Genomic DNA, 23,854 nt, shown 5'->3' with positions numbered 1-23,854 from the left:
GTCCACAAATAACAATAATTTAACAATCGTCAGATAAGGTCTTATTGGGTGTGCTTCAGACTGATCCACATAGGGAAGGTATTGGAGAGAACATCCACACTAGAGTCACTTAAAAGTGCAAATAAAAAGAACAAACAAACAGATCCTTGAGCATGCCCCTCACAGCTCACAATCGCAATGCAAGTGATGGATACGAGGCTACTTACCATTTTCAGCATGTTTTGTGCTTGTGGCTTCACGTTTCTTCGTATGGTATTAATCAGACCGATTATCTCATTCTGAACACTCGGGATATTAGTTTCCACAGACGCCAATAATTTCTGCAAGACATAATTTCATGATACCTCTCACTCCATGAAAGATAGTTGCATGACATGATAATAGGCGATAAATCCATGCGTGGAAGGCGATACACACATTTCAACTCGTGCATTACCGGCGACTAGTGTTATGCCCTGCTGTCTGGCATCACAATCATCTCTCATTATCCAGCAATCCAGCATACGGATTCGGTTCTACAGATCCTTGGTTCGAATTATAGATGCTCTATACCCTCACAATCCATTCTGAATCCTCAGGCCAGAAATGTTAGCATAGCATCAGCCTGGCGTAGTGTCCCAAAAGCAACACATAGCTTCTTCCCGCGCACTACTGGTAATACTACTGGACAGCTTCAGACTGTGCTTTAATGTAGAAAGGCATGTAAGGTTTGTTATGTTCTTACTATAGCCTACCAGGAAGGCAGCTAGATGCAGCGACACGCTACGTGTAGTCCTTCATTGCTACAAGGGAAGTGCTGTGGTATTATAGTGCTTTACAAACAGAACATAACATAAACATCTGAAAGTACAAAACTCCTTTATGATGCCTTGTTTTACCCTCTGCGTATCTCCAGTCTTCTCTGGTATTCACCTCCACCTGTCCGACCCAGGCGGTAAGTTACCGCCTGGGCCGTGACTTTACCACCATGGCGTAAACTACGTTTACGCCATGGTGGTTGGCGGACTTACCGCCCCATTCCGACCTTGGCGGGGCGGTAAGTCCCCAATCCCCATTTACCCTTCCCCATTCCCATTTTTGCCCCATAGGGCATAATGGGAGTGGGGAAGGCGTTAATTACGCCACCGTAAATTACGGTGGCGTAATTTACTCCATGGTCCCTTAGCGCCATGGATTTTAACACCTGCTAAAAGCAGGTGTTAAAAGCGCCATGGCGCTAAGGGACCTCGTACTCAGGCGGTAAGGGTCGGCTCTGTTAACGCTGCCGTAAACCCCTTACCGCCTGGGTCGTAATGAGGCCCCATGTCTTTTCGAACAGCCTGTGTTCTACCAAAGCTATGTTCTATTGCTAGGATTTCTAATGCATGGCTAATCACCCAGACAGACCAGCAATCCATAGTTGGTCAGCACTATTTATTTATTTATTTATTTATTTATGTATTTATTTATTTATTTGTTTGTTTGTTTGTTTGTTTGTTTATTTATTTATTTATTCATGCATTCATTCATTTAGGGTGCATTTGTAAGCCGTTTATACATCAAGTAAATTGTGTTTCCAAGTACTAAAAGGGCAACAGGGAGGGAACATCAGAATGAAAATCACATATTACAATGAAAGATAGAGGCGTGCCTACTAATTCCTGATAATTCAGAATGTGCAAGTGCAGAGAGAGAGAGGTTTGAGGTAGTGGGGGTAAGTGCTAGGAGTACCATAGAGGAAAGTGCTACGGAGTGAGCAGCTGTTCAGTGATTTGGTGAGAGGGGTCAACTGTCAATAAATAAGTAAGTGCAGGCCTGTGGTGGCATAGGCCAGTGGGTGCCAATGCAAGTGCTGGAAGCGGACAGAGGCTGAGGGAGATTGGGTGTGCGAGGCTAGAACACAGGAGGACACATAGGGGCCTTGGTCATCAATCTCACGACTGTGGGTATTAGTGGTGGAAGGGAAGGAGAAGGTGAAAAGGAAGGTCTTATGGCGCTTCCAGAATTTGAGGAGATCCGGCACAAGATGAACAGGAAGGGGGAGGCTGTTCCATAAAATGGAACCTGCAGAGGAAAGAGATCGGCCACCAACTTGCTGTTTAGTGAAGTGCTTGACACACAGAGAGTAGGTGCCGGAGGAACATAAAGATCTTGAGGGAGAGTATTTAGTGAGAGCCAATTGTTGATGGAGTGGTCCCAGGGCCCCAGACAGCCTTATGGATGATACATTTGATCCTGGCAGCAAACGGGAACCAGTGTAGAGATTCTAGGGCTGGAGAGATGCGGTCCCTGGGCTTGAGGCCAAGGATAAGCCTCACAGCCCTATTATGGATTAGCTGGATGGGTCCAAGTAATGAAGAGGGTAGATTAAGGAAGGGGAGATTGGGGTAATCTAGCCCATAGAGAACCAGAGCTCTAGAGACGGAGCAGGACATTTCGGCTGCAGGATTGCGAGACCAGCAATGTAACCACTAGGCTATAGAGTTCTTGTAAATCTCATATGCACCAGTTACTTCTTTTAACTTGGGTCATTCTGAATATGTTATGCCTTATATAAGCAACTGTTGCAGATGAAATTGATAACATCGCTATGGCCTTGTGGTTAACTGTTCAGTCTCACAGTTCTGCATGCCAGGGTTTGCGAACGCCCTAAAACAATATAAATATATTTTGTAATTAACATTGCAATTGCAGTGCAATGTTATATAAACTTGCACTGAACTGGCCGTGCTAAACCGGCTCTTGCGGCGATACGTCTGTGCCATATCAGCCCGCGGCAAACTACATGAACATGACGGCATCTGCAGAAGGTTTTTTCAATAGGGGGCACACAAGGGAGTGCTTGAGGGAGAGGGGAAAGATTCAGTAGCAAACGAGTAGTTTCAGAAATCAGCATGTGCAGGGGCAAGAGAGCCAATATTGTCCTTAATCATTCTGGAGCAACAAGCAGAGACCAAGTCACCAACAGTGCACAGGAACATTAATGCTTTGCTATTAAAATGCCATGCCACAATGAAAACATGTCCAACTGGCTGCACAATGTAGACCAGTGTAATGACATTACAGTAAAGCATGCCAGACCACATTTATACATACCTAGATTGGTTGCACCACAATGCCAGTCGAACCAATAACACTCATCAAGAAGAGAACACACATTCAAGCCTGCATCTCTGTGGCCTCTAACAACACGGCCAAACAAATCTGTAAGTAACTGGTCAATCCTGTTACGGTCTTTATCTCTCCTGTTCCCTCTCAGGCCCTCTGGATGCCTCTGTTCTCTCACTTCTCTGCTAAAACTCAGGACATCCAGTCCCCCATCTCCTCTTCCTCTCACTCTTCCTCTCTTGGGCCCCCATTGGCCAGCTCTACGTCTCTTCCTCCTTGCTCCTCTTTCTCTCTGACAATACATGATGGGGCTTCTAGACAAGTCTGATCTTTGAATGGGTTGTCCAAACAGGTGCTCCCCTGCTCCTCTAGAACCATCAAAGACCAAATTGACACCCTCGCTCCAGACATGGCTGATTTCTGTAATCACGCTTTCACCACTGGAACGTTCCACTCTCTTCTTAAGCACTCCCTTGTGCACCCACTCCTCGAGAAGCCGTCTGTCTTTCCTGCCTGCCTGGAAAACTATCGCCCAATACCCATCACCCATTTCCTGGGCAAACTTGGAAAAAAACTGGACATCTTCCAACTTACTCTCCACACTGAATCTGTTGGTTGTCCCCATCCCATCAGTCTGGTTTGAGAGCTGCCAGAGGCATGGAAACTGTTCTCCTGAACACCTGTGAAGATCTGCTCTCTAATCTTGATTACAGTATTCCTTCTGTCCTCATCCGGCTTGATATTTCCTCTGCATTCGTCACGGTCAACCACGCCATCCTGATTAATCGACTCCATGAGAACCTGGGAATCACGGATCAGGCCCTTGAGTGGCTGACCTCCTTCCTTTTGGACTGCCCCTACCAGGTGCACCTTGTTCCCTTTCTTTCCGCTGATTCTCTCTATACCTTTGGCGTTCGCCAGGGCTCCATCCTGTCACCCTGGTTTTTCAATCTCTTCTTGGCCCCTTTGGCCCACCTGATCTCTACCTTCTCCTCTTATGCAGATGACACCCAGCTTTCCTCCAGGCTCCCCTCAGACTCCTCTCCTTTCTCTCTCATTCCTGACTGTCTATCTGCGATTTAGGATTGGTGCACATCCACCAATCTCTATCTTAATGCCAGTAAGATGGAGATCCTTCTCATTGGGACCCTGTCCCTGCTTTCCCTCTCGCATTCTCTCCGTCCACCTTGGGCTCTCTTCTTTCGCCTTCCTGCGAGGCAAAAAATGTGGTTGTCATCTTTGACTCCACTCTCTCTTTCTCTCCTCACATCGTGGACATCGCCAAGAAGTCCCTCTGCCAGGTGCTCCTCCTCAAAGGGACTCTTCACTTTCTCACTTTGCCCCAGAAGCTCACTGTATCCAGAGCCTTGGATCTCTCTAGGCTGGACTACTGCAACAGCCTCTTTCTCAACCTGCCTTCCTCTACCGCCTGCCCTCTGCAACTAATCCAGAACACGACTGCAACACTTATCCTTGGCCTCAAGCCCAGGGATCATATCTCTCCAGTCCTGAAATCCCTCCACTGGCTCCCGGTTGCTGCAAGGATCAAGTACCAAGACCCTTTGCATTGTCGACAAAGCTTTCTGGGCCCTGGCCCGCACTACATCAGCTACCTCCAACTCTCTAAGGGTTAGACACTTCCCCAGGCAGAGAGTGGGTGGCAGGGGGGAGATCTCTCTCCTATGCAGGTGCCTCCCTCTTGAAAGGCCTCCCTGCCCCTCTCAAACTTGAGCCGGTCCACCTGAAGATCCAGAAGCAGATCAAAACTTTCCTCTTCTCCCCTGCTTTCTCTCTCTCCCTCCCCTCCTGGCCTACCTGACCTACCTCTCTGCTTTACTGACTGGTTGCTGGGCTACCCTCAGAGTCTCACTATGTCCAGACTCTTTCTAGATCAGTCACCCTTGCACTATCTCTGGGCCTACCACGCATGTAGGCACTGTAACTGTAACCCTACAATCCCTTCCTCTCCCTGCACTACTCAGAGCTGCACTGCCCTGGCTGCACTTACTCAGAGAATTGCTGTCCTGTTTTTTCCTCCCCTCTCCCTTGCACTTCCCCCCTTCTTCTTCCCTTGAACTTCTCGTTCTCACACCTGCACAATCTGAATGACACAAGGCCTAGTAAGATCGCTTGTCTTGTCCTCCCTCTATCTACCCTCCAATGTCTTGTCGCGCCTAGAAACACTTGTGTATAGGCACATCATAAATTACTTATGTCATATCATTTTATCACAGATTCCCAGAAAAATATACAATGCCCCAGTAAGAAACGACTAGTCTGGCAGCACCAAAATGCCAGTCTAGCCAGGTAATTACAGTGAGCAGGACTGCATTATCAGAAATGCCCAGTTATAAAAAGAAAGTCATACCAAACTGAGGAATGACTAGACTGGCTGAACCAAAATGCCTCTCTAGCCACTAATACCACATATCATGCCTGCCTAGACTGGACATGGACAACCATTATGATTTGTCACACATTGCGCCCCCCCCCCGCACATCCCCTCTCCCTCCCACCCCTACCCAACCTCCAAAATCAGCTCTGTGGCCCAGAATTACCTCCACGTCCCTCTTCCTTGTCCCAGAGCTTACATATGAGACTCATAGTTAAGTACTGGGATGAGGAAGATTGACACGAGGAGTAATGAAGATTACAGGTAACTAAGTCAGGCATTACCTCCATGTACCTATACCTCATCTCAGTACTTGTGTTTGAGGCAAAGTGCCTCATACACAAGTAGTGGGACGAGGAACAATAGAGCTAGGAGTAATGAAGATTACCAATATGTACTCAAGGCATTAAACACAAGTAGTGGTGCAACACCATTGAGTTGACTGGGATTCAGCACTCCTCTCCCCCCCGAAATGTTGGGCTATGTTGACTTGACCTGGATGACCTTCAGAGCAGTTGCCGAACAGAACAGGACAAAGATGTTAAACGGCACCTGGGTTTTGCTGTTAACAAGAGCCCAGCAATTACTAACATACAGCATTTCATTGTTAGTACCTGCATTCAAATGCCAAATTTTTAAGACAATTGAAATTGTGATGTGGGTTTAATACTTGCATTCCAGGTGAGTGATTGGAAGGGTAGAGAGGGAACAGGAGACCACTCAATTCTCGCAGCAGTCCATAAGTGGGAGCTTTAAACCCTAAAGGAGAGAGTTAACTGCTTGTAACATTGAAGCTGCACTAGACTAGTCTCATTAAAATGCGTAAAGAAATTGTATTCCCCCACACAAATAAGTTTGCCCTTCCCCCACCGCCCGTGAAATTAGCACCTCCCCCAATATTTGAAGGGTTGCCCCCCCCAGAATGTAGGTTTTGTTGCACCCCTAAACACAAGCACGCACACCATTCACCATATACATACATGCATACCCAGCCATTCATACATTTAAGTGTTCACTCTTTCACCATACAGGCACACCCAGGCACCCACCCATACATTTAAGTAGTGCACCTTTTCACCATACACTCATGCACGCACCCGTCATGGGGTTAAGGGGAGCCTTATTACTTCAAAAAGAAATTGTTTCTTTTTGAAGTCACGCTTACTTCCTAAAGACATTATTTCCTTTAACCATAACGGAAATAATGTCTTTATGAATGCAGAGTGACTTCAAAAAGATACTGGCGGTCATTATGACCCTAGTTGTAGCCGTGCCAATAAATACTGGCACGGCAACCACTGGAGTCATGAATTTTCCGGTGCCGGGGAATTGTCAATTACCAGTGCATTATAGCGCTGGCAGACCCGGTACTTGCCAATTCCCAGGCGCCGGAAAATATTACTCCCCATTCCCATTTGTGTACAATTGCCCTCAATGGGAATGGGGAGGCCGGATGTACTGGCAGCATTCACGAATGGTGCCGGTGCATCCGTCAAGCTCTGCGCGCCAGTGCCGTTCCATCCGCTAGGTCAGACCTGGTGGGCTGAAAGGCACACGCTCGCAGAACTCGTTGTTTGCCGGTCCGGAAACAACAGTACCGGCAAGCTTACCGGTAATGTTGTTTGCGGTCCGGAAAACTCATAATGAGGCCCACTGTTTCTTTTGGAAGTCATAGGGCTTCCCCACCCCATGACATGGAGGCCTCCAACCTAGGTTCTTCCATTGCATGGGGTGGGGGATCCCTCAGACTGAAAAAAAATCTTGAAAAAACATTTTTTCTTTTTGTAGTCACTCTGCCTTTCAAAAAGACATTATTTCAGTTACATAAATAATTTCTTTATGAATGCAAAGTGAAATAAAAAATAAAAAATGTTTTTTAAAAAGTTTTTTTTTCAGTCTTTTTTTCTCCAAGTGGGGCCCCATCCCAGGACATGTGTTGGTGGGGCCCCCGCACCACAAGGGCTGCGGGGGCCCCCGTTACACCAGTAATAGGAGGCAGGGGCATATGAAGGGGGATTGGGAAAGGGAAGCAAGGGTGCTCAGGATGTCCTGAGTTTTTTCAGTGAAGTGTGTGGTCAATGTGTTGCAGAGGGCATGGGAGGGAAGAGGTGATGTGGAGACTGTGGAAGGGTTGGCTAGTTCCTTACAGATTCTAAAGAGTTCAGCCCTGTTGTTGGATGCAACAGAGACACACGCCTTTCTTGGAGCGAATGGAAAGTCGGTATTGCCTTTGGAGCAGGCGACAGGCCAGTTTGTCAAAGGGTGAGCATGATGTTTGCCACATCCGTTAGCTCTGCACTTTTGTTTCAGGTCTGCAAGTTCCGAGTTGTACCAGGTGTTACGCTTGGAGGTGTTTTTCAGGTGGAACCTGATGACTGGGCAAAAATGTCAAGAGTATTAGTGATGGCAATATGGAGGTTGTTGAGAGCGGAGTCAGAGGTAGTGTAGTGTTGAGAGAGGGGTGGATGAAGGTAGACAAAGACAGCATTTGACACTTGTTTCACTGGACTGATGTTCATGAACGAGGTTGGCAGGACAAGTCGAAGGGCAGTCAGACGTCCGAGAAGACCCAAGTGAGAGGAGAGACTGGTATGACCAGGAGAGTGTGGTGATAAGTGGGGGAAGAGCAACAGGGAGAATGGAGAGGGAGAGCGAGGTGCAGTGGACACGCAAGAGAGTGGATGCTGTGATTGAGGAGTCAAGGTGGATGTTGAAGTTACCCAGGAGAAGGAGTTGACAGGTGTTTGTGGAGAGAAAGAAGGAGACATCAGCCCATTCAGAGGGGAACAGGGTAGTAGAGTCAGGTGGCCTGTAGATGGTGGCAATGGTCAGGGATGAGGTGGGAGAGATGACCAGCTTGCAAACCAGGCTCTCGAAGGAAGAGTAAGTTTGGGTGGTCATGAGGGAAGAAGGGACCCACTCAGGGAAAATCAGAGCAACTCCACTGCCAGCACGATTAGGGCAAGGCTTGGGGATGATATTATAGTCATCAGGGAGAAGAGAGTCCAAAGCAGTAACTCAGCTGGCATTGAACCATATCTCAGCAAGAGTAAGCATATCAAGGTCAAGGTCTTCAAGGAGGAGTGAGATGTTGGCAGAGTTTTGGTGGCAGATCGGGCATTAACCGTGGCTGGATGAAAGAGGTCTTGACTGTTTTCTGAGAAGGGGTACAGGGGCGTGGTACGCCAGTCAGAGGAAGGGAGACAGACAGAGTGGAAGAAGGAGTAGCAGGTGTGGGAACGAAGTTTATGAGGGATGGCAAGCGCTGTTCAAAGAGGAGGAGGTTGAGTTGAGGACCCCTGACCAAGATAGTGCCATTGTGATAGACATTAATGATACACCTGGATAATGCAAAGCATGCCAAGAGTACTTCCCATTTGGTGTCACCATTAATGGGTGAAGATATGAGAGAAGAGAGAGTAGAGATAGGATGAGGTGTCCATAGATCTGGAGAGAGGACAGATAAGAGGATATCTGTGCAAATCTGTCTGGAGATTTCACTGACATATGTGTCTACGATATGTAGGCCAGGGTTAGTGGCCAGGATGTCTTTTGTAAGCTTTTTTCTTCCAGCCTTTGTGAGAGAGGGAGGATAGGTGATAGTATAGCAATTAAAGAATATCGAGGGGGGGTGAGTGCCATAGCGGCAACAGATAATAGGAGGAGGATACAGGAGGGACTGCACAGCACAGTACAGGCACACACTCACCAGGTGGCTTAGTAGCCAAAGGAAGTAAGAAAACAGATGCAATGGGGACAAGACTAGGTAATAATTTAACCTAGCCATGTCAGATAAATTTACTTTATCTAAAATAATGAATAAGTACCTAAAGCTTACATCTTTTTTCATATCTTCCTGTTCTATATCAACAGCTGCAGAAATAACATTCAAGTTCGACATTAAACACTGTCAACAAGAACCACCAACTCCAGAGATATGCATTGATAGCACACTCTATTGTTGTTGTTCTTCTTGTTTTTTACTGTAATACTATCAGATACAGTGACACTCCTGAAGAAAGTTCCGCAAAATTCCCAGAGAACTGAAACATGTCGCGTTTTCTCCATCTAGCTAAACTACTAGACTGATGATATAGTTATCCAAACACAGGTTCCATGAACAGTGCAAGACAGCAATTGCTCCCTGCATTGGTCACTGAATCAAATACCTATCAACTAGACAGATGTTACTAGATTGTTTCTAAGTCTAAGTGTCACGACTAATTTGTCTGTTTTTTAGACAGCGTGCAATTGTTTTATGCAAAGTGAATGGGATTAGCCCATCGCTTTTTTAAGCTAAAATGTGTGTTTTTCTATGAAATTGATTATTAAAAATGATTTAATATGTATTGTTTACAGCACTAATTTAATGAATGTAGACTGTAAGCTGTTGATATGAGCTATCTACTTCTAATGTTCAATACCATTATTCTCCCGATAAAAGGTAAATAAAAGGTAGAGCTAGTACCTAGGTAGTAAAATTGGGTTTCCCCCCTTATAGTGTAATGGTTGATGCCATGCCATTACACAGCAGGCCACTTTCTGTTGAAAGGAGGTGTGCTTTCCTCACACATAGGGCACGGGATAATGCACATGCACTAGAGGACACAAAGAGAGGATGAAACTTTCTTTGCAGGGGAATCCAAACTGTCACTCAACCAAAGGACTTCAGTTCCCTGAACACCTAATAGGTGAACAAACCGTACCATTAACTGGAACAATACATCTCCCAAGATAGGTAGACCATGTAAAAATTCCAAGCCGCCAAACACAAAACAGGATCTTTCAAGGGACACATCCTGCAGATGCTGATAAAATCCTGCAATTTCAATCAAACCATTATAGACCACTGCTCTCAAAGAATAATCAGATAAGACACATATGAGAACGAGCCAATCCCAGGAGAGAATGCATAGAGGGAGGAACCAATTAGAGTCACCCTTTGAAAATACTGCAATGCTTCTGCACAAAAGGGCCTGGCAACGTCAATCCAGTGCCCTGGGCCAGATGAAGTATACATAATTGCTAATGCTGCCTGGTACACAGGGATAGTACTTGTGTAAGAAGACTGGAAGAACTGATGCCTGGGATAAGGCACTACTATTGTTGGCAGCAGGGGCTGCAAAGAGAGATAGAGTCACTGAAATCCATTGAAGAAGAAGGTTGAAGAGCGCGGTCCAACAGCCTCTCAAAAGTTCTTGAGGGAAATTTAAAGCCAGAACAAAATGTTTGCCAACAGCAATCCATAGGGGAGGACTGAGGCTATGGCAGGCTGGATAGAGTGTTGTAGTTGCATGAAAATGATACTTAATAAGGGTGTGGCTAGGGGCACCTATACAAAGGAAGCTCCAGTAGGGAGCTGTTTTGAATCCTTAAATCAAAGTTCCAAGAATACTGAGTGTCCCAGTGTCCCAGAGGGACATGATGTGAAGTCCTCAGAAACACAAGTTCTAGGGGAATCCTGATGTGAAAACTGAGCAACCCACATTCTAGTAAATACCTTCTGCAAATCCTAAAGACCTAAATGCAGGGAGAACACTAACAGTAAACATTTCCTGGCAAGTAGAGGACTAAGAAGAGAAAGCTGTGGCATGAATAACTGGGATAGGTCCTTGAACATGAGGTTAAGACAAAGGGGCTAAAGGAACCTTTAGACTGTGCGAATACTAAAGGATCCTTCTGAGGTACAATTCTTTGTTTTTGGCGCAGATTAGCATAGAGCTGGACCATTACCGTTTAGGAACAGTTTTTCATTAGCTTAGGGTATCCCGATTCTAAAAACTCTTAAGACTAGGTTTGAAGACTATCTGCTGGTCACATCTTTTGGACTTTTCCTTTGAAGCATAGGGTGTCCCATCAGGTGCAATGACTTAGAAAGATTAAGCATTACTTTAATTTGAGATGTTGGGAGATTAACAACCTGAGAACCACATATTTTATTAGCCTATCCTTCCCTTAGTGCCTTTTGACATTTAGCTTACCTAAATACAAATTAACCTATTGCCAAATAAATATTTCTTGAACCACACTTTAGGCATGACATGTATCAATGGTATTCACTTCCAATAAGTAAGTCTGCGTGTGATCAAGGTGTCATCTTTGCCTCCACTCTTTCTTTCTCTCATTGTATCTCTTGGATCCTGATTCTATTAGCTCCACAATATTCAAGAAATCCAACCAGTTCTTATCTATTCAACTGGACTCTTCTTCATACAGAGGTTTCTTTGTGTGCCTGGAATACTGTTCTTTTCCTGTCAGGTTTCCTGCTTGTGCACTTGGTTCTCTTTAGAATATGTTTAATTGGGCCTTCTGCATACTCTCTGTAATTCATTCTCCTTCTCATATTGCTTTAACTGCACTTAATTGAGCTCCCTTGCCGGCCTATTTGTAGTTTTATTTTCTCTGCATTCATTTAACATGTATCCATGGTTTCCTTTTCTTTTGTCTTGGGTATCACTTTATGTTCCTTCTCATACACTTTGCTCTGGTTTTTCTTTTCTTTTTCCTAATCCTTGATTGGTTGTGCACAATCTCATTTTGGTTCTTTTGCTCTCTTAGCCTTAAACTCAATTTATGAATGCTAATCCTTTTTTGTATGACTTTTAGGCTATCCTTTTTTGTTTTCTCTCTTAAAACGGCTAATGCAGGGGGGCCAATGCTCGGTAGATGTACTCTCTTTATGACCATTAACAAGACTTGTCTCTGTTTAAATAAGAACATCGTTAACTCCAAAAGTGTTAAGGGCCAAGCATATGGAATACATCTACAAGCAAAATAAGTGAGCTCCAGCCCCAGAACATTTATTTGAACCTCTGAAACATAAACTACCAATCCCAGGATTTCACCATATTATATATTTTTTATGTTACTTTATTTAAGTGCTCATGGTTGAATAACAACCTTTTAAACTAACCAACAGACATAAACCAATACCAAAACATCACATTATCCATACAATCACTTAAAAGAAAAAAGATGAACAGATAATATCCGAGCCGGTCAAGTGGTACTGCGAGTAGATCGCTTGTTTTGACATCTATGCAAAGCCTGCTAACGCAGGTTCGAATCCCGGCAGGGCCAAACACAGCCTTTCATCCTTCCGAGGTCGATGAATGAGCACCACACACCGTGGGTAATAAGCAGCGCTCAGATACCCCAGGGTTCGTAGTGCTATATAAATGCAAAGTTATTATTAAGGCTTTAGCAAAAGCTCTCATAAATACAATAAACACAATTCTCTTGGCCAGACACAGCTAATGCAGGTGGGCAAATGCTTTGTAGATATACCCTCTTTATGACCATTAATAAAGGGCTTTTGCTGCAAGTTCATGGATCCATGGATGTTTTTGATTGTTGTTGGGTAAGCCAACATGCACGGAGTTGCAGAAATAGAGCTTAGCTGAAATACAGGATTTCAGTATTGCAACCACAGTGCTGAAAATAGAAGTATATGGAAAGAACACAACTGTGCAAAACACAATTGTGTAATTTTTTAAATCTAGGACATGAATGACATCTGTTCATCAAAAGTAAATCAGAGATTGCAAATTAGTGTAACAGGAGTGGGAAGGGACCCTCAATCTGAGGGGCACAATAGATTGCCCTTGGATGTTTCTGAGTGTCAGCTGAGTAAGCACTCATTTCATAAGGTGTCAGAATTCCAATGGTTGGTATTCATGCAGTTATTCTCTTCAAGCACACAACATTCAAAACATTGGGCTGCTACATTGTTATCTTTATCAAGTATGAGAAATGTTGAGAACGATGGAGCCAAATACAATCTCTTTAACAACACCTAATGAAAACCTTATAACAACACCTAATGGAAACCCACACATTTGTGGAGATTTCACACAAAGCAGGAACATTCAACTAAGGGATCCACAAGGAAGGGGTTTGTGATCAACTTTAATTGGTACCTTAGAACAGGAAAACTATTTGCATTCAAATCAAGCAAGGCCAGAATGGTTGAGAAAAATATTCTGCAAATTAAAGAACACAAGACATGTCATGTTAGGTAAAAATTCATTTCTATCCACCATTTGCTTCATCGAGAAACAGCACTGGGAGCACAAGTCTTGTCTCTGTTTAAATAAGAACATGGTTAACTCCAAAAGGGTTAAGGGTCAAGCATATGGAATGCATGAACAAGCAAAATAAGTGGGCTCCGACCCCAGAACATTTATTTGAACCTCTGAAACAGACATTACCAATCCCAGGATTTCACCATATTATCATTTTTGGTTTTGCTTTATCTAAGTACACATGCTTGAATAACAACCTTTTACACTAATCAACCAACATAACCAACCAATACCAAAACATCACATGATCCATACAATCACTTAAAAAACTCTTAACTGATAAAATAGCCATAACTTTTTTAACATATGGTTCAGGTTTTGGCCGCTGAACCTAATTTCATTTGAGGCATAATAACTTGTATAATAATAATTTCATAAAAAGGTGGACAATTCCATGCTACAATCGTCTAATACAAAATTCAATCTGAGATGCTATGTCACAATTCATTATAAGTTCTATAATATTTTTCAAAGCAAACCTTGTGTAGCAGGCAGTTTTGTGATGAGGGGAACACTAGGGAAAACATTAGGAGTGAAACAACGATCTTTGCAATCCAGAAATGTAGTGGCCCTGGCCAGACATGGTGCACAGCAGAGGCTACCACATATGATTCAGCCGAAAAGAGCATGTTCCAAAATGGATCCGTTTCATGTGTTGCAAAGTTTGCATAACAATCTCCTAAAATGGAACAGTGCATCAAAATGTGTCAAGCAGGGGAGTTGCTAGGTCTGGAAAAGACCCGGGGCTAAGCTGATGTTGGAACTGTTGGGACTGGGGGCTAGCTAGTCTTTTGGCTGTAGCTCCTGAGATTCTATCCGGGGCTACAACCAAAAGATCAGGGGCTATAGCACCCTTAGCCCCCCCCTAGCAACGCCCCTGGTGTCAAGCAGTTTCAATATGCTGCCCAGATAAATGGCAGAGGCTTTCCTCCAGCGGGATTTCCTGCCAGGCTCCCCTCACAGCATGCACAAGTAGGATATCAAGGCCCAGGCACATAACAAAGCGAATCAGGGCAGGCAAATGGCACTTGATTAGATATTGCCGCGGGCTCTGGTTAAAGCCTCCCTGATGGGTATACTGGATGTATTTGCTCCTTTCCACCAAGGAGGACCATGTGAGTGCACAATCATAGGCCCAACTCCTGGGGCTGAGTTTACTTAGAAACACCGGGACCTCTTGTTCCATGCAACATGTTAAAGAGATGGCCTGGCAGTGTGAAAGGACCACACTTTCCAGTTCTTTCAACTATATTCTATGAGAGTAGCATTTGGCATGGACCATAGAACAGTGCAATAGGGATTCATATCTGCCCCCACCAAACTTTATATTCACCCAGAGTTTACAGACTGCAATGGTCCACTGGGACAAGAGTGATTGTGGCCTAATTCCAATCTTAGAACTTCTACCGGGATCGAGCCTGGCAGGCCCAATAAGGGCCAAAGGACTTTAGCTTCCAGGTTTGGTAACCAACAAATTGCCCTCTTTTGCAAAACTTCAAGAGCATTTAGAATTCCAGGGACAATTGCTGTCTTTTAAGCCAATAGCTTTGCCTCCAGAAAACGACCAGCCCATGTGTCAATCACTTTCCTGATGGCCAACCATTTGATCCAGGCTTTTGGTACTATAGTGTCATATAAATACAGGAATAATCGAGACACTTTTATCTAGATGTCCAAATACCTGTATATGCCTGTTTGGGCCAGATTGGTAGCTCCCAAATACCAGCTAAACATATCACCCTCATATGTCTTCTTACCAATAGTCAGAATGTTTATTTTCTCCATGTTTATCCATAGGCCATTCCTGCCGGCATAAATATAAAGCACATTTAGGGAGTGTTGAAGGCCCATAGCTGTTTTGTCTAATATGACAATGAACATCAGCAATAGGTAAGGCTGTTTGCAGCCACATGGCCGTAGTGAAGGGAATGGGTACACACTGTCTTCAGGGAAATGTCCAGGTCGGTCATGTATAAATTAAATAATAATGGTGCCAAAGCATACAATTGCTTTACACCGACATTTGTCAAAATAGCTTGAGATAACATGCCATCACGTGATGATCAAACTTTAACATATAATTCATTATGTAGTTGTTTGATAAAATAGAGGAGCGATAGATTAATGCCCCATTTAGCTAACTTCTCCCACAGTTTTGTATCGATGAGTGTCAAATGCTGAGCGAAAATCACCAAAGCAAACATGTAACGATATTCCGGGGTAACGTAACACTTCTGAAATTAATGTAAAAAGAACCCATAACGGGTGTTGAGTGCCAAAGCCATTTCTAAGATCAAAGTGATGCTTTCTTTGTGTGACCAGGATGAGAGCATATCGAGCAAGATAGTGGCAATAAATGTTGAGATGCAATCTAGCATTACTAAGAGTCTATAGCAGTGATGCTCCACCCTGGGGCTCTATTTATTCACTGGGATCAGAATTGAGTTCCACCAAGAATTTGGGATATGACAAGTTGCACATGTATGAAGAAAGATAACTTTCAAAACAATGTTACAAAGTCCATCAGGTCCCATGGCCCGTGAGGGCATAGCTTTCTTAATTATTTCCTCCAAATATTTGTCTTTAACATGGTGTCAAACAGCAGAGCCCTCCATCGAGGTGACTGTGAAACTGACAGTAGATACGTTTCAGACCCCAAAAACATTTTTATATGACGTTTTTTGTGTCGTGTGTGCAAATGATCATGTGTATGTGCTTTCATTTACCAGTCGAACCCGTAAATCGATATTGCGGTAGCCACCGTTTGTACGCAATTTTTATCTTGGCAAGACTACTCTTAATTTCCTCACAAGACACCAGTCTACAACTCTTTAATCTACGAACCTCTATGTTCACCATACGCTTCTTTTTGGAAATGGTTGCATCAAAAAGGACCCAGGGCTTAGTTTATTTCACTCTGAATACCCCATGACCATGGTCATGACCATTGCTGTAGCAACTATGTGATTTAAATTCCATGATAATTTCCTAATTAGAGCTTCCTCATTAAGTTTGTGATTTTGAATTGCAGTGTTTAGTTTGTTTACATTGTTGAGTGACCAGCAAAGTCGATTACCATGCAGATATACCGTGGGAGTATACTTGAGTTTTATGCAAGATTTGGCCTTGGATACTTGGCAGCTCATTCTCAATGTAACATGGTCGCTCAAAGGTACCTCTTTAATTTGGACATCAAGGAATAGCTCTCGTATCAGCTGGTCTACAAAAATAAAATCAATGAAGGAAAAGTGGCTTCCGTTTGACCAAGTAAAATGTGATCCTGGTGTATTTATAGCTAAGGGACAAGATACAATTCGACTAGTGATGCTAACCACTCCCTGCCACGCCATGAGCCGGGTGTTGAACACCCACATGTCACATGTGAGCAAGGAGCTTTAGAGCAATTTGTTTTGTAATCCACTGCCAATATGATGGCCCCTTTATTATATTGATCGGACAATATGAGAAGGGTGTCAAGGACCACCTCCATGAGGTGCCCCGTATATTTACCCCCAGGTGGATCATACCTCCCAAACCATTTGGGAAGCCAACCAACGCGTGAGACGCGGTATCCCCCTATTTTTGACACGTTTCCCATCTTACAATGAAGAATATTCCAAAACACTGCCCCCCACCTTTCTGACACAAAGGGCCTCATTACGACCCTGGCGGTAAGTTACCGCCAGGGCCGTGACTTTACCGCCATGGTGCTAACTACGTTAACGCCATGGCGGTAAGGGGATTTACCGCCCCATTCCGACCTTGGCGGGGCGGTAAATCCCCAATCCCCATTTACCCTTCCCCATTCCCATTTTTGCCCCATAGGGCATAATGGGAGTGGGGAAGGCGTTAATTACGCCACCGTAAATTACGGTGGCGTAATTAACACCAAGTTCCCTTACCGCCATGGTTTTTTACACCCGCTAAAAGCAGGTGTAAAAACCGCCATGGCGGAAAGGGAACTCGTAATTGGCGGTAAGGGGTCGGCGCAGCTAACGCTGGCGCTAACCCCTTACCGCCAGGGTCGTAATGAGGCCCAAACACTTTTGCACAACACGGAAGACAACGGACTAACACCAGAGCCGTTTACCTGATATGTCCCAATTTAAGGGTCAGGCAAAGTCAGGCAATTAACCAGAATCACAGACACCTGACGGCCCTTTCCCTTCCCCACAGGGATAACAGGTGGAGTACGAGAGCACAGGACGAGCAAGGCAGATCGCCCAATGTGAGAGCTAACTCAGCACAGCGGTTCAAGAGGAGGAGAAAGACGGCGCATACAAAGGGGGTGACAAGAGAAAAGCGACCTTGCCCTTTCCGACCAAAGCCCATGAATCCTCCACAGAAGGCCGCAAACAAAAGCCAGCATTTATTCCAGCAGATGTCAACGGTGCGCAAGACCGTCCTCCGCTAATTACCAAGCTGGGAGAAATCCTTGTCTTGGAGGTACCAGCCTTGACTCCAAAGAGAAGGAAAGAAAGACGGTTCATCGCAGCCGGTGAGTCGAGAAAAGAGTCCATGAGAAACCGAACTGTGTTGAACGAAAAGTAGCCAACGGCTGTTTTGAACTTTGAAAGGTTTAAAGATATTATTGATGAAAGAGGGGGAAAACCAGCAACAGAGACGCCCAGCACCACGTGGGTGCTCACACAAGAACCTCTAGGCAATTACCTTATAGTAGAGACTAACGTAACCAGAATGCCTTGAAAGCGGTGAAGAAAGGTCAAAGTGGTCATACAGGGGTCGTCTAAATTCCTCTGTACCATTGAAACTCTATGACCGACAGATGATTGTGTAAGAAAGGGAGATGAATCCCGCTTGGTGAATTGAGTGTTTGAACTGTGTTTTGTAAAGGTTGGCAAGAGTGAACCTGAAATCGGCGGTGGGATGCTAACAAAAAGGGGCAAAGTCTAAAGTCCTGAAATACAGTGAACTGTCAGTAGAAGTTGTCGAGAGTGAACCCGGCAGAGGGAAGCCGACAACCAGAATAGTGTTTAGTTTAGTTTACTTTATATATTTGTAGAGCGCAAACTCAACCCTGAGGCATCTGGGTGCTATTCGTACATGTTACAATCATACACGTAAACATGAAGCATGATCAAATCGTTATAAACATACAAAATAAACATACAAAATACACATACAAAATTTACAAATGTACATACAATGGGCCTCATTACACAGTGCGGTAAACCATGGTGCATTTAGCACCATGGTTCATGCCGGTAATTTAGCGGTACCGCCTTGGAGGAAAGGGGAATTACCGCCCTATTCCAAGGTTGGGAAGGCGGTAATTCTGCCTTCCTCCATTACCCTTCCCCATTCCCATTTTTGCCCCATAGGGCATAATGGGAATGGGGAAGGTGCTAATTACGCTACCGCAAATTGCGGTACCGTAATTAGCACCCTGGTCCCTTTGCGGGTTGGTTTTTAACGCCTGCAAAAAAACAGGCGTTAAAGTACCAACCCGCAAAGGGACCTCGTAATCAGGCGGTAAGGGTTTATCGGTACCGGTGCCCTTACCGGTACCGGTAAACCCATACTACCTACTGTGTAATGAGGCCCAATATATTCAGTAACAACAAGGAAATTACTATGTCAATTGACCCTAGTGAAGCTGAAGGAGAGGCAGTATCTGGATTTACATATATACAGTGTGTAATTACATATTTATGCATCACTGGGAGGGTCTTGCTCCCGCAACATGCTTTGTGCCTTTTTCGGAAGTGAAGGAATGCAGGTTCTTCTCTCAAGGGAGTGGGTAAGGCATTCCACTTTTTTGCCGCTAAGACTGGAAAACGAATCCCTTCTGGCTGTTGTTGTTTGAAGCGTGGGGTAGCGACACAATGTTATTGGGCTGATCTGGTGGGTCTGGTGGTAGATGGTCGGCTAATAGTACTAAAGAGGTAAATAAGTGCTTTGTTGGTCAAGCATTTATGTGTGTTGATCGAATTGAACGTGACCAAGGGGTATGCGCATTGAACTGTCTGTAAAAGTTGGCGATAATGAACCCGACAGAGGGAAGGTGACAATCCGGGGCGAAGATTGAAGAACTGTTTAAAAAGCCATTAAGACTCGTGAAAGTAAGAAGTATTGAAGTTACTTGTCTGACTTGTCATGTGGGTTCAAGCCTGGTCAAGGGTGATCCAGGGGTGAAAAGTCCTCACCCAAAGTCCATTTGGAAAGAAACTCTTTGTTTGTTTGTTTGTTTGTTTGTTTGTTTGTTGTTAAATACATCAGTCCATCGAAAAAAGAGACTTTTTTATTGAAAAGAGACCTAACCATCAAAGAACCTGATAGCTAGAATCAAACTGTCGGCTCGTGGTGTTAAAGCTCGAGTGTGTGCTGTGCTCCAATCTCCCACCTTGTCCCGTAGTGAAAACGTTTGGAAGGGAGACCCAGGGCAATAACATCCAGACTTATTATTTGGAACACTTCTTTCTTTATTGAAACCCTATCCCACACTCTTTCTGTAATTAGTTGTAAGGAATTCACAATAGTTTTTTTTCCCACCCTGCATTTACAGTTTAATAAACACCCTTGCACTGTGAACACTTGTGTCTGATTTTACTGTTACCACCATAAGTTCCTTACATATGGTGTCAGGAGTGAGAGTGGATTCAACTGATACAAATTGAAACCCATGCTAATAATTATGGTACCACCGGAAGGGGAAAATAAAATAGTTGATCTCCTAGATCCACCTTAAAATTGATGTTGTCCTCTCAGTTACATGTTCCATCTAGTCAACAGGATCTGTTCTTTAAGACTCAATTCTTACTAGATACCCTACCACTCTCTCATTATAACATACAACCGTGGGACCGAATAATTCAAAAAAATCTGACCGGTCTTTTCTTTCATCAGACCCAGTGCTCTAAATCCTCCTCCCTCCGAGCCCTTTTTTCTGCATGGTATTTAGTCTCCATCGGCGGCGTGACAATCAGGGCAAAAACCTAATCTATCCCAGTTCACTCATTTGATAGAGTCAGAATCAGTCGACAATGAAGATTTTGAAACCTTATCCGATACGGTTTAGAGTTCTTTTCTTTCTGATTCAGACACCACGGGCGACCCTTACACTGCCAGAAGAAATAGCCAATCTAGCCAATATCATTGCCCAATTGGCAGCCCATCAGATACAAGCCGAAAACAGACTCCAGGAAAAGCTAATTGGTCTAACTGTGTTGCAAACAAAGCCATTACTACCACAAGGTGTACTTCAACCATATCTCGAAGGTGAGGATTTGGGAAATGTATTCCTAAACTTCGAACGCCTGGCCGAACACAAAGCATGGGAAGAGAACCTTAAGAAATGCTATTTGGACGCCTGCTAAAAAGAGAAATGCAAACTTCTTTTCAACTACTGAACCTTGTACAGGGAGACTCCGCCCTTTCCATCAAGGAAGGATAGTTGAAAAGAGTAGGGCAAAACTGACATTTTTATCAGCAGAAATTACACGCCATTAGGTTGAACCCGGGAGAAACTCCTTTAGAGATGGGCGAATTGATCAAAAACACGGTAACTCTTTGGACTAATAATAAAACTCTAGAAGAAAAGACCGAGATGGTTACCTTAGAACAATTTACTAAATCCTTACCCCCTTTTTTGCAAAAATCTGTCCTTCAATTAAATCAATCTACCCTAGCCATGGCCATTGAGACTGCGTAAAACCCCACAGATGCAGCTAAACACTTTCAGCCAGCCCATCGATGGGAAGATCAAAGAGATCATAAACCCATCCATCGCCTTATATCCCAGGGAACAGATAAACAAGGGGGGTTGGGTCGAGATTAAGAAACCTGCTCAAAAACCTAAAGATGAACACTGTAGAGAGATTGGACATCTAGCTAGGCACTGTGCAAAGAATGTAAAAGTCAAACCCATGGAAATAGGCTGCTTGAAGGGTAGAGAGTGTGCAGAATCAAAGGAATAACTAGAGACCTTTAGCATCTGCTTATGTCAAACCCTTTCCGAGTTCACCTATGAAACGGCTTGGGTAAATGGGAAACAGGTAAAGACCTTGATCGACTCAAGTAGTAAACAGACCGCTATACAGGCCGATTTACTTACACCACAAGACCTAAACCACGCAACCCTAGTCCGAATAACTTGTGTACATGGGAACAATGAAATCTATCCTAAGATACCAGTACACATAGAAATCCAGGGCCAGACATGTAAAATACCATCAGTTTTAATTCCAGGGCCCCTAAGGAAGTTATTCTGGGATGACACTTCCCCATCTTCTCTAATCTCCTACAGGAATCCCCACCTCCATTTGGAGATTTTCTGCCCCAAAGGTCCTGGCAGGAACCATTATGGGATTGGGAAGACGCTAAACCCATGAAGCCCAAGACAGCCTTTGAAACCCAATTAAACCGATTAGTGGAATCTGCAAGAATGTGTAGACATCTCTCACCTCTGTTCTTTGGCCAGTCTTAACAACAGGAAATCTAACCAAAAAACAGGTATATTCACCTCACAGAGGGGAAGGATATGTGAGAAACCTGTTGGTGTCTCCCAAGTTAGTCCCCGGGGAGCTCTCCTCCAGGTGGGACAGGGCCATTACTATTGGATCCAGGTCCTGGGGGTCGACCAGTGAGGGTGGATCACCTGGATGGGGGGCCCTTCAAGAGTAGAAGTGGTACACTGATGCGTGAGAGGCAGTATCCCCCTTCTTTCAACACCTTTTCCCCGTACTACCATGTAGGATATTCTGAAACACTGCCCCCCTTTTCTGACACGAACACTTTCGCACAACACGAAAGACAAAGGACTAACACCAGATCCATTTACGTGAGATGTCCCAATACAAGGGTCAGGCAAAGTCAGGCAATTAACCAGAATTATACACTCCTGATGGCCATTTCCCTTGCCCAACAGGGATAATAGGAGAAGTACGAGAGCACAGGACAAGCTAGGCAGACCGCACAACGGGAGAGCTAACTCAGCACAGCAGTTCAAGAGGAGGAGAAAGACGGCCTGTACCAGGGGAATGACAAGGAGAGAAGCGCCCTTGCCCTTTCCGACCAAGACCTGGGAATCCTCCACAGAAGGAATCATAAGACAATAGCCAAGCATGTATTGCAGCAGATGCCAGTGGTACTAGAGACCCTCCCCCGCTGATTACCAAGCCGGGGAGAGACGCTTGTCTCGGAGGTACCAACCTTGACTCCAAAGAGCACGAAAGACAGAGGGTTCATCACAGCTAGTGGTTCAAGAGAAGAGTCAATAAGAAACCAAACTGTGTTGAAGGAAAAGTAGGCAACAGCTAATTTGAACTTTGAAAGGTTTAAAGATACTATTGATGAAAGAGGGAGAAAAGCAGCAACAGAGGCGTCCGGAACCACGTGGGTGCTCATGCAGGACATTCTGGGCAATTACCCAATGGTAGAGTCTACCATAACCAGAATGCCTTAAGAAGAGGTGAAGATAGGTCAAAGTGGTCATACAGGGGTCGGGTAAAATCCTCTGTACCATCGAAAGTCTTTGACGGACAGATGATTGTGAAAGAAAGGGAGATGAATCCCACTTGGTGAATTGAGTGCTTGAACTAGGTTTCGTAAAGGTTGGCTAGAGTGAACCCGGTGCAGGGATGCTCACTGAAAGGGGTGAAGTCTAAAAATCCGAAGCACAGTGAACTGTCTGTCGAAGTTTGCAAGAGTGAACCCGGCAGAGGGAAGCCGACAACCAGAATAGTGTGTTGATCGAAGTGATTTCGACCAAGGAGTGTCCACAGTGAACTGTCTGTAAAAGTTGGCAGAGAGTGAACTTGGCAGAGGGAAGCCGACAATCAGGGGCAAAGCCTGAAGAACTGTTTAAAAAGACATTAAGTCTGGTGAAAGTAGGAAGTATTGGAAGACTAGGAGAAGTAAATTGTCCCCCTTGTCAAGTGGGTACGAGCCCGGTAGAGGGAGATCCAGGGGTGAAAAGTCCTCACCCAAAGTCCATTTGTTTGTTTGTTGTCGAATACATCATGCCCTCAAAGGCAAGAGACTTTTTATTGAAAAGAGACTTAACCATCGAAGGAGCTAGAACGGAACTGTCGGCTCGTGCTGAGAAAGCTTGAGCGTGTGCTGTGCTCCAAGGTCCCACCTTGTCTGTGCTAAAAAGGTGTGGAAGGCAGACCTGTGTCAATCCCATTCTGATTTATTATTTGTCCCACATTCTTTCTGTAATTAGTTGTAAGAAATTGGCAATATGTTTTTTTTTAGCATAGGCTCTTTTATTTTGACACAACGCTTGCCTTATTTTTCATTTGATGGTCAAAGCTTGCTCCCATCTTAG

At 44.4% G+C, this 23,854-nt stretch overlaps 1 protein-coding gene across 1 annotated transcript in view; it reads right to left on the bottom strand.

Moving 5' to 3' along the window:
• The window catches only part of LOC138453174 (cysteine-rich venom protein-like), a 242,167-nt gene that overhangs the window by 187,661 nt on the left and 30,652 nt on the right, over positions 1–23,854 (bottom strand). Inside the window, exon 3 of the mRNA XM_069605768.1 lies at positions 207–320. Within this exon, the coding sequence (XP_069461869.1) occupies positions 207–320 (114 nt within the window). The remainder of the gene's footprint in view (positions 1–206; positions 321–23,854) is intronic.

This window comes from Ambystoma mexicanum, chromosome 4p (assembly GCF_040938575.1).
Source record: "Ambystoma mexicanum isolate Mex_15411 chromosome 4p, UKY_AmexF1_1, whole genome shotgun sequence".
Lineage (NCBI taxonomy): Eukaryota > Metazoa > Chordata > Amphibia > Caudata > Ambystomatidae > Ambystoma > Ambystoma mexicanum.
Note: the sequence above shows the minus strand (reverse complement) of the source record. Positions and strands in the feature narration are given on the sequence as shown.